This window comes from Thermobia domestica, chromosome 1 (genome assembly GCF_964235325.1).
Source record: "Thermobia domestica chromosome 1, izTheDome1.hap1.1, whole genome shotgun sequence".
In the NCBI taxonomy this organism is placed as follows: Eukaryota; Metazoa; Arthropoda; class Insecta; order Zygentoma; family Lepismatidae; genus Thermobia; species Thermobia domestica.
Genome location: NC_137454.1, coordinates 103737968 through 103751624, shown reverse-complemented (window position 1 = coordinate 103751624; position 13657 = coordinate 103737968). Strand labels below are relative to the sequence as shown.

Genomic DNA, 13657 nt, shown 5'->3' with positions numbered 1-13657 from the left:
GAAAACAGTCGTTTCCAAACAATTTCGTGCCTGTAACACATGAATTACATATCGCACTAAAAGGCCCCTATAACGTGCCGATGTCACGGTACAGGTGGCAATTCCTTGGGGTGTCATCTCCTCAAAGAAGAACAGGCCAATAATGAACTGTCCCGTAAATCCACACCACACAGTTACGTACACAGAATGTAATGGCTGTTCCTGCACAACATACGGATAATCCCAGCCCCATACCCGATAGTTTTACGTGTTCACTACCCCTTCTAGTGTAAAACGTTCCTTATCTATCCACAGGGTACCCCACGCCACGTGTCATCCACTTCCATCCGCACAAAAAACAGAAGGGCAAATTCAAGGCGTTGCGGCGGATATTGGGGTTTCAGTTGCTATACTGTGTTAATCCTGTAAGGATACAAATATAAAATGGCCCTAAGAACTTTCCTCACTGTTGACCATGAAATGGCCAATTCCCATAACACCGCCAGAGCACTGGTAGCAGAATATGGAATATGTGCTGCATGGTCCACAACAGCCACAAAACCTCGTTAACAACTTCCGTTGGAATGGGTCTTCTTCCTATTTTTTGGAGACACACGTAACTCACCCTTTGTTTTGAATTTTAGTACTGTCTTCTTTAAGCCATTTCTTGATAGCGGTCCTGTTCTTATTCCTTTCAGGTGCCGATTTTCCTTCAATGCTGCACTGTAATTGCTCTCGTTCTGAAAGACCAACTTCACTAACAGTGCACGTCTCTCTTATCAATAGCCACGTAACTCCTCACGCGATCGTGTATATGAAGAGAGATCTCGCGTGTGTTACGGCCTGCGCAGCGCCACATTTTTACCTGGTAGCGGAAAGTGGAACTAATAGTTTTTGCAGCGTAACTCGCTTCGCATGGTCCCATTAGAATATTTATCAAATTTCAATGTAATACGTTGATTACAGCCCGCGCTGGACCGACGTGAATAGCATCACCTTAATTGTAACCACCTTGTACACACAAGGAACAAGCTAAAACAGGTCCCCCGTTAACACTTGGGAGTAGGTTAGTACAAATATAAATTATTATGCTTTTTTCTTATCCACAGTGAAATACACTATAATATATACAATAGTAATTCTTCTATCCGCTCTTCAATATAACTTGTCTGAATACAGGTATTTTCGGTATACAGAAATATTTCTTGATATAAATTTCCATTTACGTAACATCCAATTACTATCCGCAATTATTATTTAGATCTATTTAGACAGTAGGAAGTTACACCTGAAAATATTTCTGTGCAGCAGATTACTTTTGATGACGCGATTGTACACCGGAAACATTTGAGCTTCGCCATTTGTCATATTTTCGAAAGTATAGTGGTATATCCATCCTTAGACATCCCTTAGTTCATTAGAATAGTTTTAAAAATATTAAAATAAGTTATTTCCAGAAGTATGAAAGAGAAGTTATTTTAATATATTACTAATTGGTGCCTCTTTTTGATGTTTTACCGTATGAGAATTTTTATTTACTGTTATTTTAAAATACTTTATTTTCAGTACAATTTTTGAATATCAACCCAATCATGTTTAAAAAATGAACACTTACTTCCCATGTTGATACAATACTCATATCCAAAAGCTTTCTATATTCACAACAGTAGATGGCATGTTTTAAGGAATTGACTTATAGTAAGTATAACTTAAAGAAGAATATATGTCAATTTTTGATGAGCTCTTAGCTATCGATAATGGTATAGAAATTCTGAACAGAAAGTGAATATACATTATATTCGTTTTCTTTCCAGAATAGGTACTCAAGTGTTATTAGTAATTTCCATTATTTGTCAGACTCAAATTCTTCCTCCAATATGCTGTTAATACCCATCCCTCAAGGTCCTCACACATTTAATCAAAACAATATAAATAAGTACGTATAGTGAAAAAGGGACAAATAATCTCACTAAATTTTGGATAAGGTTGCTATAAAGAACAAAATAACGTAATTTGTGAGATTTTTAAAAATATTCATTCTATGCATATAGTATGTATATTCGTTTTGCAAGTAGTATCTGAAGTACTTTTACAAATAAATACTTCAAGCATTTATCTTCACTCTCAAATAGCAGTCTTAGGAAACTTAAAAACTATATACAACAATACGCAATGTCGACAGAATAACGATTCAAATACAGGGATAATAATATTACCATGTAATGGAGTAAATAATTTACGATTAACTTGTTCCCATGTGAAATTAATATTTCGATCTACCACTTAGCTACTTTCGTATTTAGATATATTTGTAAGAATCAATTTTTACCTATTAAAAATATCGTTTTTTTATACATACAACGTAGAACATATATTTATATATAAAGAATTACAAATATCACACAATATTAGGAAGAGGAAAGAAAGAAATACTTGTATAGAATACATACTCATGGCTGATAAATACAGTTGACACATTTCAGAAATTATTACTGGGCATTACCTCAAATTAGCTGCCATTTGCAAGATATATCTATTCACATAGCTTTTATAAAAAGAAAAGAAAATCTACCTACAGACAACCTTATTTGTGTCAGTCATTTCCGACAATAAACTGTCAAAAGCAACTACTCTAAGAAATTCGGTGAACAATTTACGCTTCTGTTGGAAATCAGTAGTTGTTCGGGCTGGTTTGGCCGACTCAACTTCCACTTAAATAACGACAAAGTCACTCATGTAATCTCCTAAGTTCAGTAGCTGACAAAATCGACTCTTTTTAAATAGAGAATACAGCTCCCAACTCATCCTTTTATAACATCATACTCGTACTGCCTAATTTAATTCATAATCTATGTTATCGATTTTAGAAGTATACAGCATTTTGGTTACTGGACACCAAAAGACTGTATTCCATTTCATATTGGTGAGCTATAATTATTGTATAGGATATTTTAAAGTACAATATGTTCTTCGCATATTTTCTGTGTATAGGTACATGTTTGTAAGCCGTATTAATTATCGCAAATACACAAGATCAATGATGATTAATACTATCTGATTTGTTGTACATACAGCAATTGAAATAAAAGGTATTTATATGCACAGGAGTCACGTGCTGTGTAATATTGGCTACATTGTATGCTGCGGTATCCCGATTTCGATTATTTTAATGAATAATAATTTACAATTTTATTAACATCAAGAACGCTTAAACTCTTCTCTGTCTCTCTACTTTCTTATTCGCCTGTTCTACGTGCCTCTTGTTTCGCTTTGCTGGCCTCAGATAGCTTCCTAACATACATGACTCCTCGAATTGCTACCCGTTCAGCATGATCGGAGATATTTTCCAAGAAAAACCACAGCTCGCATACACACCTTTGGTCCCATACTGTTTGACAGGTAATATTAAATCATCTGCATTCAATGGGTCCAACAGGTCATGTTATGTCACTGTCTTGACATAACATACGGTACAGCATTCTGCCGTAATTTCTCATATAAACTTATGGACTGTGAGCTGTCTCTCCATACTCCTTGCTCGGTTGTTACATAAATTGTTGCACCAATGATTTCTGTTTTTACTCCAAACCTCCCTGCTCTGCAATCACAGGGGAAAGACCTCTTCTAGTTCTTTACCGGTGGTAATGAATAATAATTACATTACTATTACTATTTCAGTTTTCAACGAACAGTCATCAACATATCATATTTGCTAATCAACTCATACAGGATTTACCTTAGCACTTATTAGAAAACGTGTTCGCAATTCATTATAAATAGAGTTAAATATTTCTTACTTAACACAACATTTTGTAAACCCATTCTCATATATTCATTGATACTTTTGGTACTTTTATAACATAGAAGTACAACTATATATTCGAGTAATACTTTCGAATTCCATATTTAAATAAATATAAAGAAAGTATTTAACAAGCAATTCATGAAATTTTTGAAGAGATTAAAAAAAGTATTTAGGATACTGAACGAAGTTCAATACATTTATCTTAAAGAATTTTTTTTTAACACACTAGACAATTTATTAATAACTTTTCACCACCCAACCACGAAAATCAAACTATCTTAATTCCAAGAAAAACAATACAATACAAAATTGTGTATGAACCAAATTTGAAGTCCTAACAATTCTTTACAACTTACACAATTACCATTACACAAGGGACCCAACTAATGTTCTGTTCTCCAGATTTTTTCTTTCTTTTGACAATTTCTTAATACGGCAATCCTTATAATGCAATTTTATCCTATGATTAACAAGTTCCTTTTTACAATAGTTATATACTACTATAGTACTTACAATAGAATGTAAATTTTGCTGAACAGGTACACATTTTAGTATTCACTCTATAATCTGTTAATTATTTAAAGTTGAATAAGAAATCCTTCGTCCACTGATCTACACAAGTAGATATTATTCCACTGTATTCTTTAGAACACACAGAAAAAAAAAAAACGTTTATTTTCACTTATATTTCCATTTCATACACACGTGTCCTTCACTCCAACTTTCATTTTAAAGATAAGTTTATTTCCTACGAGGTGTTGGTTCTTTCAGCTTTAAGCCGTGTAACTTCAGTTTCGATATGAATTTAAAGGAGATAAATACATTTCTTTAATATCTTACCTTTCATTAGACTAAGATCTACTATTTTGTTGAAATTATTATTATCTAAAACAAATTTCGATTGAAACTATCCATAAAAAGGTGAAACCTAAAATTACATTCCCTGATGGTAGTAGAAACGTCTCCATAATATAACATCTTTTTCTACTACAGTTTCTATATTATTTTCAATATTTCTCCAGCTTCAACCTATCTCTTACACAAGTGTCAGCATAACTGATATAAATTTGGAACGCATATTAAACGCGAACGGTTACCAATTGGTAAACTGAAGTACGGCCAAACTCTGTACTGTGCTCAGTGGAGAAACTTCGTACACTAAGAAAATTTAACTAACACACTTTACCTATCAATCGTACTGCACGTATCCACTGCACAAATAGAAGATGAGCTAATAAATAAAATTGTTCAACTGTGAAATTAAATAGTTTCGTGCTTAAACAAAATCTCTTAATTAACAACTTAATTAACATATTGCACTCGAATAATAATGCTAATAATTCCTATTCATCGATACAAATAACTCCGCTAATTCTACCTTAAAAATTACGCTTAATTATATGGATTCTTTCTTCCTCTTCCTGTATGTACTTTTCTGATACAATTATAGACATCATCATCTATATAAACATATAATATTAACAATGCTATTTACTGGTGTATACAGTACAACTTCACGTATCAAAGCACTTATTAAAAAACAATTTCTTCGGACATCATAATAAGTGTACGTTTCAATACTCAGGCTTGAATTTATAAAAATGAAGATATGGGGAAAAAAATAAACTGAAAGCTTAAAAATATCACATATTTTCAACAGTGGAACTACAATAATACAAAGTGAAGCTGTATTTCACTATTCTTGTTGATTTTTCGTATCACCAGCTTCTTTTTTCAGCGACCACAATGGATCTAATTGGCTAAGAGGATCATTAGGGTCTCTGCTAGTTTCTAAAGTTCCTTTACTCGTAAAGTTTATCTTCGAATGTTTTTTCGCCGAAGTATCGCTACTCAAGTCTAAATCAAAGTTCACAGGATCAAATGTACTGAGCAAAGAGTTTGAAGGATTAAGTTCCGGGAGACTCGTTGAAAAACTTATACCAGTGTTGTTTTTCGCTTTGCGTGACGGAGTGCTATGAGAGGAACTTGCCTTCTGAGGTGAACAACTTCTACTCTCTTCCGGTGGAACACTACTTCCCTCTGAGGACACTCGCGAACTATCACTGGGATGTCTTTCTTTTTGTGGAACTTCCATTTTATCACTGTTGTTTGTTCCTGTAAAAACAAGGAAAACAACTTCTAAATACAGGAGAACGTAGTACATAACATATATAACACATTGAAAAGTAAACAAGTCTAGTCTGGTTATAGTAATAAACTAAAAGCTAAACTCTCCGGGGTCACAGGCCATGATGGATTAGGCTGAACACATCTCCATTTTTTTTTTTTTTTTTTTAACGTCCCACAATTATGGACCAAGGCTACGGGAGACGGTGAGTGAGATGGATAATAATGGTGAATGAAGAAAGGAGGAGGAAACTGGAGAACCCGGGAAATCCCAAGCACATGTTGTTTGTCCACCACGACGCCCACCTGGGGAAAGCTGGGATCGAACCAGAGACCCCACGCACTAGACAACTTTTAGTTAAATGATTTATGGTTAAGACCGGTATAATATAATTATAATTAGGAATATAACAAGAAATATAATTATTCAATGTTATTAGCGTTTAACACAAATATCCAAAAATTAAACGTATATCATTCGGTAGAACTAACTGATTTGAGCCAAATGATACGGGTAATTGTCCTGTCATACATCGCCCAACGGAAAGTTGTTCAGTCGGCCATAAGCTTTTATGAGTTAATTTGTTGCTGTTATTATTATTGTTTCGAATGTAATGCGAAGGTACGATTCTTAGTGAAATTTATTATTATTAATAAATGTAAATTCGTTGTTAGATACAAGAGAAAAGAAGAGGCGGAAAAATTCCTATGCCTAGTGTGCGACAAAAAGATACATTTTTTTTCAGCCCATATGATATCTATACAATAATTCCTTTGATTACATTTCCCACATACAGCACTGCGTCTAGCTATGGCGAACCCATTATCACTATTGCTGACTAATTGGATACTTCATTCGATTGAAAATAAGATTCTGAAAGAACGGATACTGAGTACCGTACGCTATTACAGATATATGGACGACGCATTTTCCTTGCACAGTTACAGTTTTTACTAAAGAAATTGAATTGTATCCATAGTAATTTGAAATTTACAGTTAAAGAAAAGCAAGGTAGACTTATTTATTTAGATCATAGAGGACGATATAACAGTAAATTCATTACTAGTGTCCACCAAAAACCTTCAGCACATACCTAATTAATCTGTTCATTCTAAAGGTACCAAAGCAAATATTTGGAAGAGTTTCTTTTTTCGTGTCATTCGACTTACTTCTCTAAAAACAGACTTACAGATACAGGTTGACCATTTATTGAAATTAGGAAGTATGAATGAGTATCTAGTCCCATTATTAATTAACTGGTATAATCAGGGTTAAAAGGGATTTTACGTTCCGATAGAATTGAAACCGACATGAAAGACATAAAATGAGTGGGACTGCCTATTTTTCCCAGATTGAAAACTGCATTGAATAAAATCTATACGCAATAAGGTTTCCGTTCGGCTTTTAAAACTCTCCCAAAACATTATAAAAGAATATTACCCAATTTAAGAGTTATTATACGGATCTCAATGAAAAATCGTGTATTCACGAATTAAAATGCGGTTGGGATGCGAGTTACATAAGCAAAACAAAACAAAACAAAAAAAAAAAAAAAAAAAAAAAATTCTAAAGGTCCGTGTCGAGGAGCATATTAGGAATTCAAAAGAGGTGGGTTAAGTGGCGACAAGGGATGGTTAAGTGATGAATGATTAGCAGTAATTACAAAATTCGCACAGCATTAGTATAGCAACGAAAGCAACAGCACGAGCTGGCAATCTCTAACTAAAGAACAAAAGAGCGCAAAAATCGACTTTGCCATATTGCAGCTTACATCAGCATCATTTGATGTGTGATCGCTGAACTTGACAAAGTATTTCCCAGCACCGCTCTTCCCTTAGTAAGTCCGTTCCTCTTTATTCTCTAATGTTTCATTTTTCTTCTTCCTGTTTTTATCCTCAGTGACCGAGACTCCAGGGGAGAGCCAAAAGCTCGGAAATACAAACAATATTCAGGAACTACAGAAATCCAAGTAGAATGATCATTATTACTTATCAGTTATGCTGACGTTTTAAAATTTTGGGGGAGAACTATGGTAGGTGTGATTTCGTACTTTAAAACCATTACTTTATTAAGTGTTAGTTATGATTTACAATTGGAATAATACCCGTTCCGTTTCCTTAAATTGATGCTTTTTTCTCTTATGTTTTAGTGACATCAAAAAACCAATTTATTTTCTAGAATAGAAATATTTATTTACCGATTTAAAAACAACATTACAAATTTTCTTACAGTTTGAAAGGGAAATTCTATTAATAAACTGACGGCCTCGCCATGACAAGTTGGTTGTCACCTTTACTAGTCAACACAGCAGTGAACCATCCCTACAACATACAAGATATTTTCGACATGTAGATGACACTATTTCTAAATCAAGATGCTGTATAATTACAATATTTACTCCACCGGTTAAATTACACATATAATAGGTTATTATTCATAGCAGAAAAAAAAACTGTTCTAAACTTACTCGAAGACTTTCATCTGTAATTCCCTACCACGTGCGGCTATGATTGGAAAGTGTTTTTCTTGCGTGAATTATGCAATTTTATACTAATTAGTTGCGAACTGGTTTAAAGTATTTTAATCTTTTTTTTTTTTTCTTCTTTTTTCGCTCCCCTCTAAAATTCCCACAACGTTGTTGAATCATGACTCCCGCTTTCCTTATTGGTTTGGGATTTTATGCTATCTATCGAAATATGTATAATTAAAACTGTTTTTGTTCGGGTAGGTGAAAGTAATATATTTTTCCCTAACGCCTGTATGTGGAGTAGTTTTTTCAGTGCAGTTGTTGAGTGTTAATGGTGACATGATAGTCGTATTGTTAAGTGTGTTACAGGTCTTGTAAGTGTTCGTGTTGTGCTTATACAATCTATTTGAGAAATAATAGTATTATTTGTTTATGGGCCTTTTTCTGATTGAAAATATTTGCCTCATTGATTTATCACGAACACATATTCACCCCAATCTCCCCAAAAAAAACTCCTGTTCATAATGAAAGCTTTTAGCGAACTGGAATAGACAAGTAAGCAAAAACTTCAGAAATGAATTAGAATATATTCATCTTTCTTGCTTTGAAATTACTTTTCTTTAAGCTGGAATAAAAAAATATGTAAGCCACGAATTGGTTCGAAGAACAAGAATGATAAATACAAATGTTTTACATATTGCACCTCAATTCTATAAGAACTTTAAAATATTTATTTTGTGATTTCTCTTTTAACTATAAGCAAGGACTGTAAAATGTAATCGGAGCTGCTGCTTTCGTTTCATTACTAATATAACATTCTAAATTTTATTATCAGTATGTCTTCTACGTTAAAACTGTTCCTGGGTAATCTAATCATTCTCGAATCTCCTACACAGAATATATTACAAGCAAGAACGAGCAGAAGCTTCCTTTCAAGAGTCAAATAATTTTAGATGCACTTCGACGTTTATCCAAAGGGGAAGTGTATGTCCATCTCATGATTAAATGTTAACAAAGAAATGCTTCAGCATTTTGAACTATTCAAACATGCACTTTTTTAAATTCTTCTTTCTTTTTTTCTATCTTTCTTTCTTACAAATGACACTTTGTCAGTTAAAAGCAATCATGTACCAGAATATACCTTATTAATGGCTGAATAGAAAATCCTTACGTGTTTCTTTTTCTATTGTTTTCATTGTCTTCCAAATTTCAATTCTTGATAGTGATTTCTAGTGACCTTTATATAAATAATAGTATCTGTATGTCATCAACCAATATCAAATAAATAAGTCATTGTAATATAATACTACATTAAATTATTTTTGGTGTATTACTTGCACAGCGTTATTTACTAAATCTACGATATACCTTTACCAACTATTATATTATACTGTGGATTATCATGTTACACTCTAATTGACTTCCTAGTACGAACAAAGGAATTCTAGCGCAGATGGGTAAATGAATAACACTAACAAAATTAAAATTTGCTAACGTCAATAGATTATACTTAGATAATAGGAAAGAAAAAGAAAAGACATACGAAAAAGACTGGTAATATCAACACAAAGAAAATCCTAAGAGGATTTCTAAGTTGAGTGTCCACATATGTCTACTAACGTCTAAAAATACCTGTGTAATAACATACAGAACCTGATTACCTTCCACGTCCACAAAAGGAACTGGTTAGTTCTTGCTGATAAAATACTCCTAAAATATACGGGAAAAAATGTCTCAACACCGAAATATTTCGAGACAATATTTAGCAGTGGCGGCTCGTGGAGTTTAAAACGGGTACGGCACATCCAAAATATCTATAATGGTAGGATATTTTAGGATAATGGTAGAGATTATTTAAAGAAAGGTTATCTGTTGCTTTTCGTGTACCCTTACTAGTCTTCTATTTTTAGCCGTGATAAATTCCTCTACTACACAATTAATGAAGTACTATGCCTTACTACAATGACAGTATTGGCAGAGCATTTAGCTATGAAATTGACCATCGATAAGCGTAAAGAAGAATAGTTCACCTTCCTTAGTCCTCATTGGACAATTATTAACACCATCACGCACCTTGAGAATGATCACAACATATTATTACAATGGAAAAATTCTAGAACGGGCATCATTTTTCGATTATACAATAATTTTAATCTAGTTCGCAATTTTGGACCATTTATTCTCTTATATATTTTCAAAGTTATCTGAAATTCGCTCTCAGAGGGTTAGTAAAGGTTATTCATGAAACTTATAAACTAAAAATAGCTTTAACCTATAAGGCACACAAATGAAAATGAAATGGAATGAAATCTTTCAGTTTTACCTCCCACGATTATGCCGACTAGGCTAAAGGAGACGACGATGATGAGAAATTAATTAAATGGTGGAAAGAAGAAAGTGTGAGGAAACGGGAGAACTTCGAGAAAAGACACGCACACGATGTTTGTCCACCAAAGCTCACTTAGCGCGAGCTGGGATCGAACTAAGGACTCCATGCACCAGAGGTGAAGGTTCTACCACTGAGCCACCGTGGCCCTTGAGGCACACAATGACCTGAAAACTGAAACCATCATTAACAACACTAATCATATTTGATTGCTCTAGAACTGTTGCCACTAAACCACGAACAGTCCTGTCGGAGACTGCAAAATAACCCCAGAATCTTTCGAATCTTTCTTCCTCGATTTGATATATGGAAATTAATTGATATATCGATATATCAAAATTTGCTAAGTTTTGAATTAATTATCTGTTGTTTCATTACCTTACCTATTTTGGATACAATATGCTTTATACAATGAGACAAACTTTCATCCAGACGTTAATTTTGAATAGTTGTATTGTACCTTTGGAAGTGCTTGAACTTTTCAAATCGTCTTTCAAAACACTGTCATAATTCAAATTACTGAGTAATTTGAATTATGTCTCTCATATCTGGTGCGTGAGGTATATATCGTTGGAAACAAGCTTGCCCCAAGTGGGCTTTGTGGTAGACAAACACTGTGTGGGTAGGTTTTCTCGGAGTTTTCCCATTTTATCCCACTTTCTTTATTCTACCATTTCATTCATTCTAATAATCACTGTCTCCTTAAGCCTACTTGTGCCAAACTATGCATGTTTCCCCACTACAAAGTTTCAAGATTTTTGTGCGAGTTTTATTCCACGTGTCATCTTCATGAATAAAATGTAGGAAAGAAAAAAGTGCAGCTCCTACAGCCCACAGGACAGCTGCACATCTATTCTCACTTTTTACACATACTTTTATTATCTATTAAGTCATGTGGATTGTATTTTTGGACAAACAGCTTACATAACATTAATGCCATCTGCCGGGCGAATTCAACTATTGTGAGAGACCAAAGGTCACTAAAAGGAAGTTACTTTAACCCTAGTTCTTAGCTCTACAAGGTTTTACTCTGTTTTACCAGACATCATACAGCGCCAAATGCGTCAGGTCTCGACATTATCGTGCCATTCTCCATAGAATCAGCCCTTACGTTCCCTCATCTCCCGCAGATCTGAAGGTAGAGATAATGTTAAAGCAATGAGACTGGAAGTCTAAAGCTAGAATCCAGCTACTGCTCTGTCGCCAAGTTAAGTCTAATCCATGAACGTGCATAACCACTGTTTCTTCAGTTCCACTCCCAAATACAGCTCGACTTTGTTGTAGTGTATAAAAACGAACATTTAGAAATTATGTCACTTAATGTATTTGTATATTATTGTTGCAATTCCACTTCTTTTTAGATAATGGGTGGGAACGTGACCTATATTAAAATCTGCTCCTGCTGATCAATACATTAAAAAATCCCAAAATCTCAAGCTGATCAATGTTTGAGTTTTACGTCCCACGATTATGCCAGTTAGGCTAAAGGGGACGGTGATTATAAGAAATGAATGAATTGGTGGAATGAAGGAAATGGGAGGAAAAGGAGAACCCCGAGGAAACCCACGCATACGGTGCTTGTCCACCGCAAAGTTTACTTGGCGGGAGCAAGGTTTGAACCCAGGACCCCATGCACCATAGGTGAACGCTCTACCACTGAGCCACCGCGGCCCCTAATACACATTCAGAATATTATTACTGATTTATAAAGGGTAATCGGAACTGTACTTGTATTTTTTATGTAAATAAATTCGTTTTGATTTCAAGAATGTCAAGAAATGTGAAACAATCAATCAGACCAAAATTCAAGAATTGAGTAGGTAGTGATCTAGGTCTATTTTAGGACAATCTTCAAACCGGCTGACCAAAAAGCAAATATACAATAGTTCATTAGTAGTAAAAACTGAAAATGCTGAGGGGATACGATGATGGAACTGTTAGTGTAACAATTACCTAAACTAGCTGCAAGATGTGATAGTGTAATAACTCAAAATTATCAGCACTGGATTGGACGAGGTCACTGTAATGACTGGTCGCTTAGTTCACCTGACCTTACGCAAATTGACTTCTTTTTCTGAGGCGTAGCGAAATATAAAGTTTAGGGCAGAATTCCCCGAATTGTACATAATATAAAGGAGTCGTAACAGAAACATTTATGGACACTGATGCATACAGAAAGCTGTGTCAAACAACAGGGTTTAACATCTTAATTTTAATACTGACAACTACTTTATGTTAGTTTGTATCGTTTACCATTACCCTATCACTACATTCTGTATACTTATCTACCAATTGCACACTATTTTTGGGGTACTCAGTGTCTGTATTTTCGGTTTTGACAAGCTGTCTAATGAAACTAACATACGGCGGCTAAAATATCTAATAATTACGGTCCACTACCAACGATATAAGATCAATTCTCTTCGTATCTAATTAACAACTACTTACTACAACTATCATAAAAAAGGAGACGAAACTACGAACTAGCATGCACTAAGATATTAACTGAAAATACCTAACCCCATTTTTTCAATACCAGACTGAAGTTGGCTTAGACCCACAGGTCCAAGTAGGAAATCCTCAGATGGATGCCGTGTATGAGATTTTCCGCCACGAGCAATCTTGTCTTCAAAAGTTGAACGACTGGTCAATATCCCTCCTGTACACAAGAAATACTTATGAAACTTCGTTTTTTTCCTTTAGTGAGAAAAGAACAAAACGAAACTAAAAACTAAACAAACTGGTATATTAATTATAGTTCTTACAATACTTATTAGAAGTGTAGCTGGTAGAAGACACTTCCTTCTTATTGTAAAGTATTACTTTCGACAAAATATACAATTATTTTGCCTGCTGAAGCACTACTTAACTAGGTAGTTCATACTGTAATAT

At 34.2% G+C, this 13657-nt stretch overlaps 1 protein-coding gene across 5 annotated transcripts in view; it reads right to left on the bottom strand.

Annotated features, from left to right (window-relative positions):
* Positions 1 to 1529: 1529 nt before the first annotated feature.
* The window catches only part of mop (tyrosine-protein phosphatase non-receptor type protein myopic), an 80910-nt gene continuing 68782 nt past the window's right edge, over positions 1530 to 13657 (bottom strand). Inside the window, exons 18-19 of one of the 5 annotated variants that reach the window (XM_081761312.1) lie at positions 13302 to 13424; positions 1530 to 5899 (exon numbers count right to left, since the gene is read on the bottom strand). In XM_081761312.1, the coding sequence (XP_081617438.1) occupies positions 5481 to 5899; positions 13302 to 13424 (542 nt within the window). In that variant the 3' untranslated portion in view covers positions 1530 to 5480. Of the gene's footprint in view, positions 5900 to 5925; positions 8234 to 13280; positions 13425 to 13657 lie in introns of those variants that run through there. The other 4 variants (XM_081761301.1, XM_081761328.1, XM_081761338.1 and 1 more) reach the window with 4 other exon arrangements.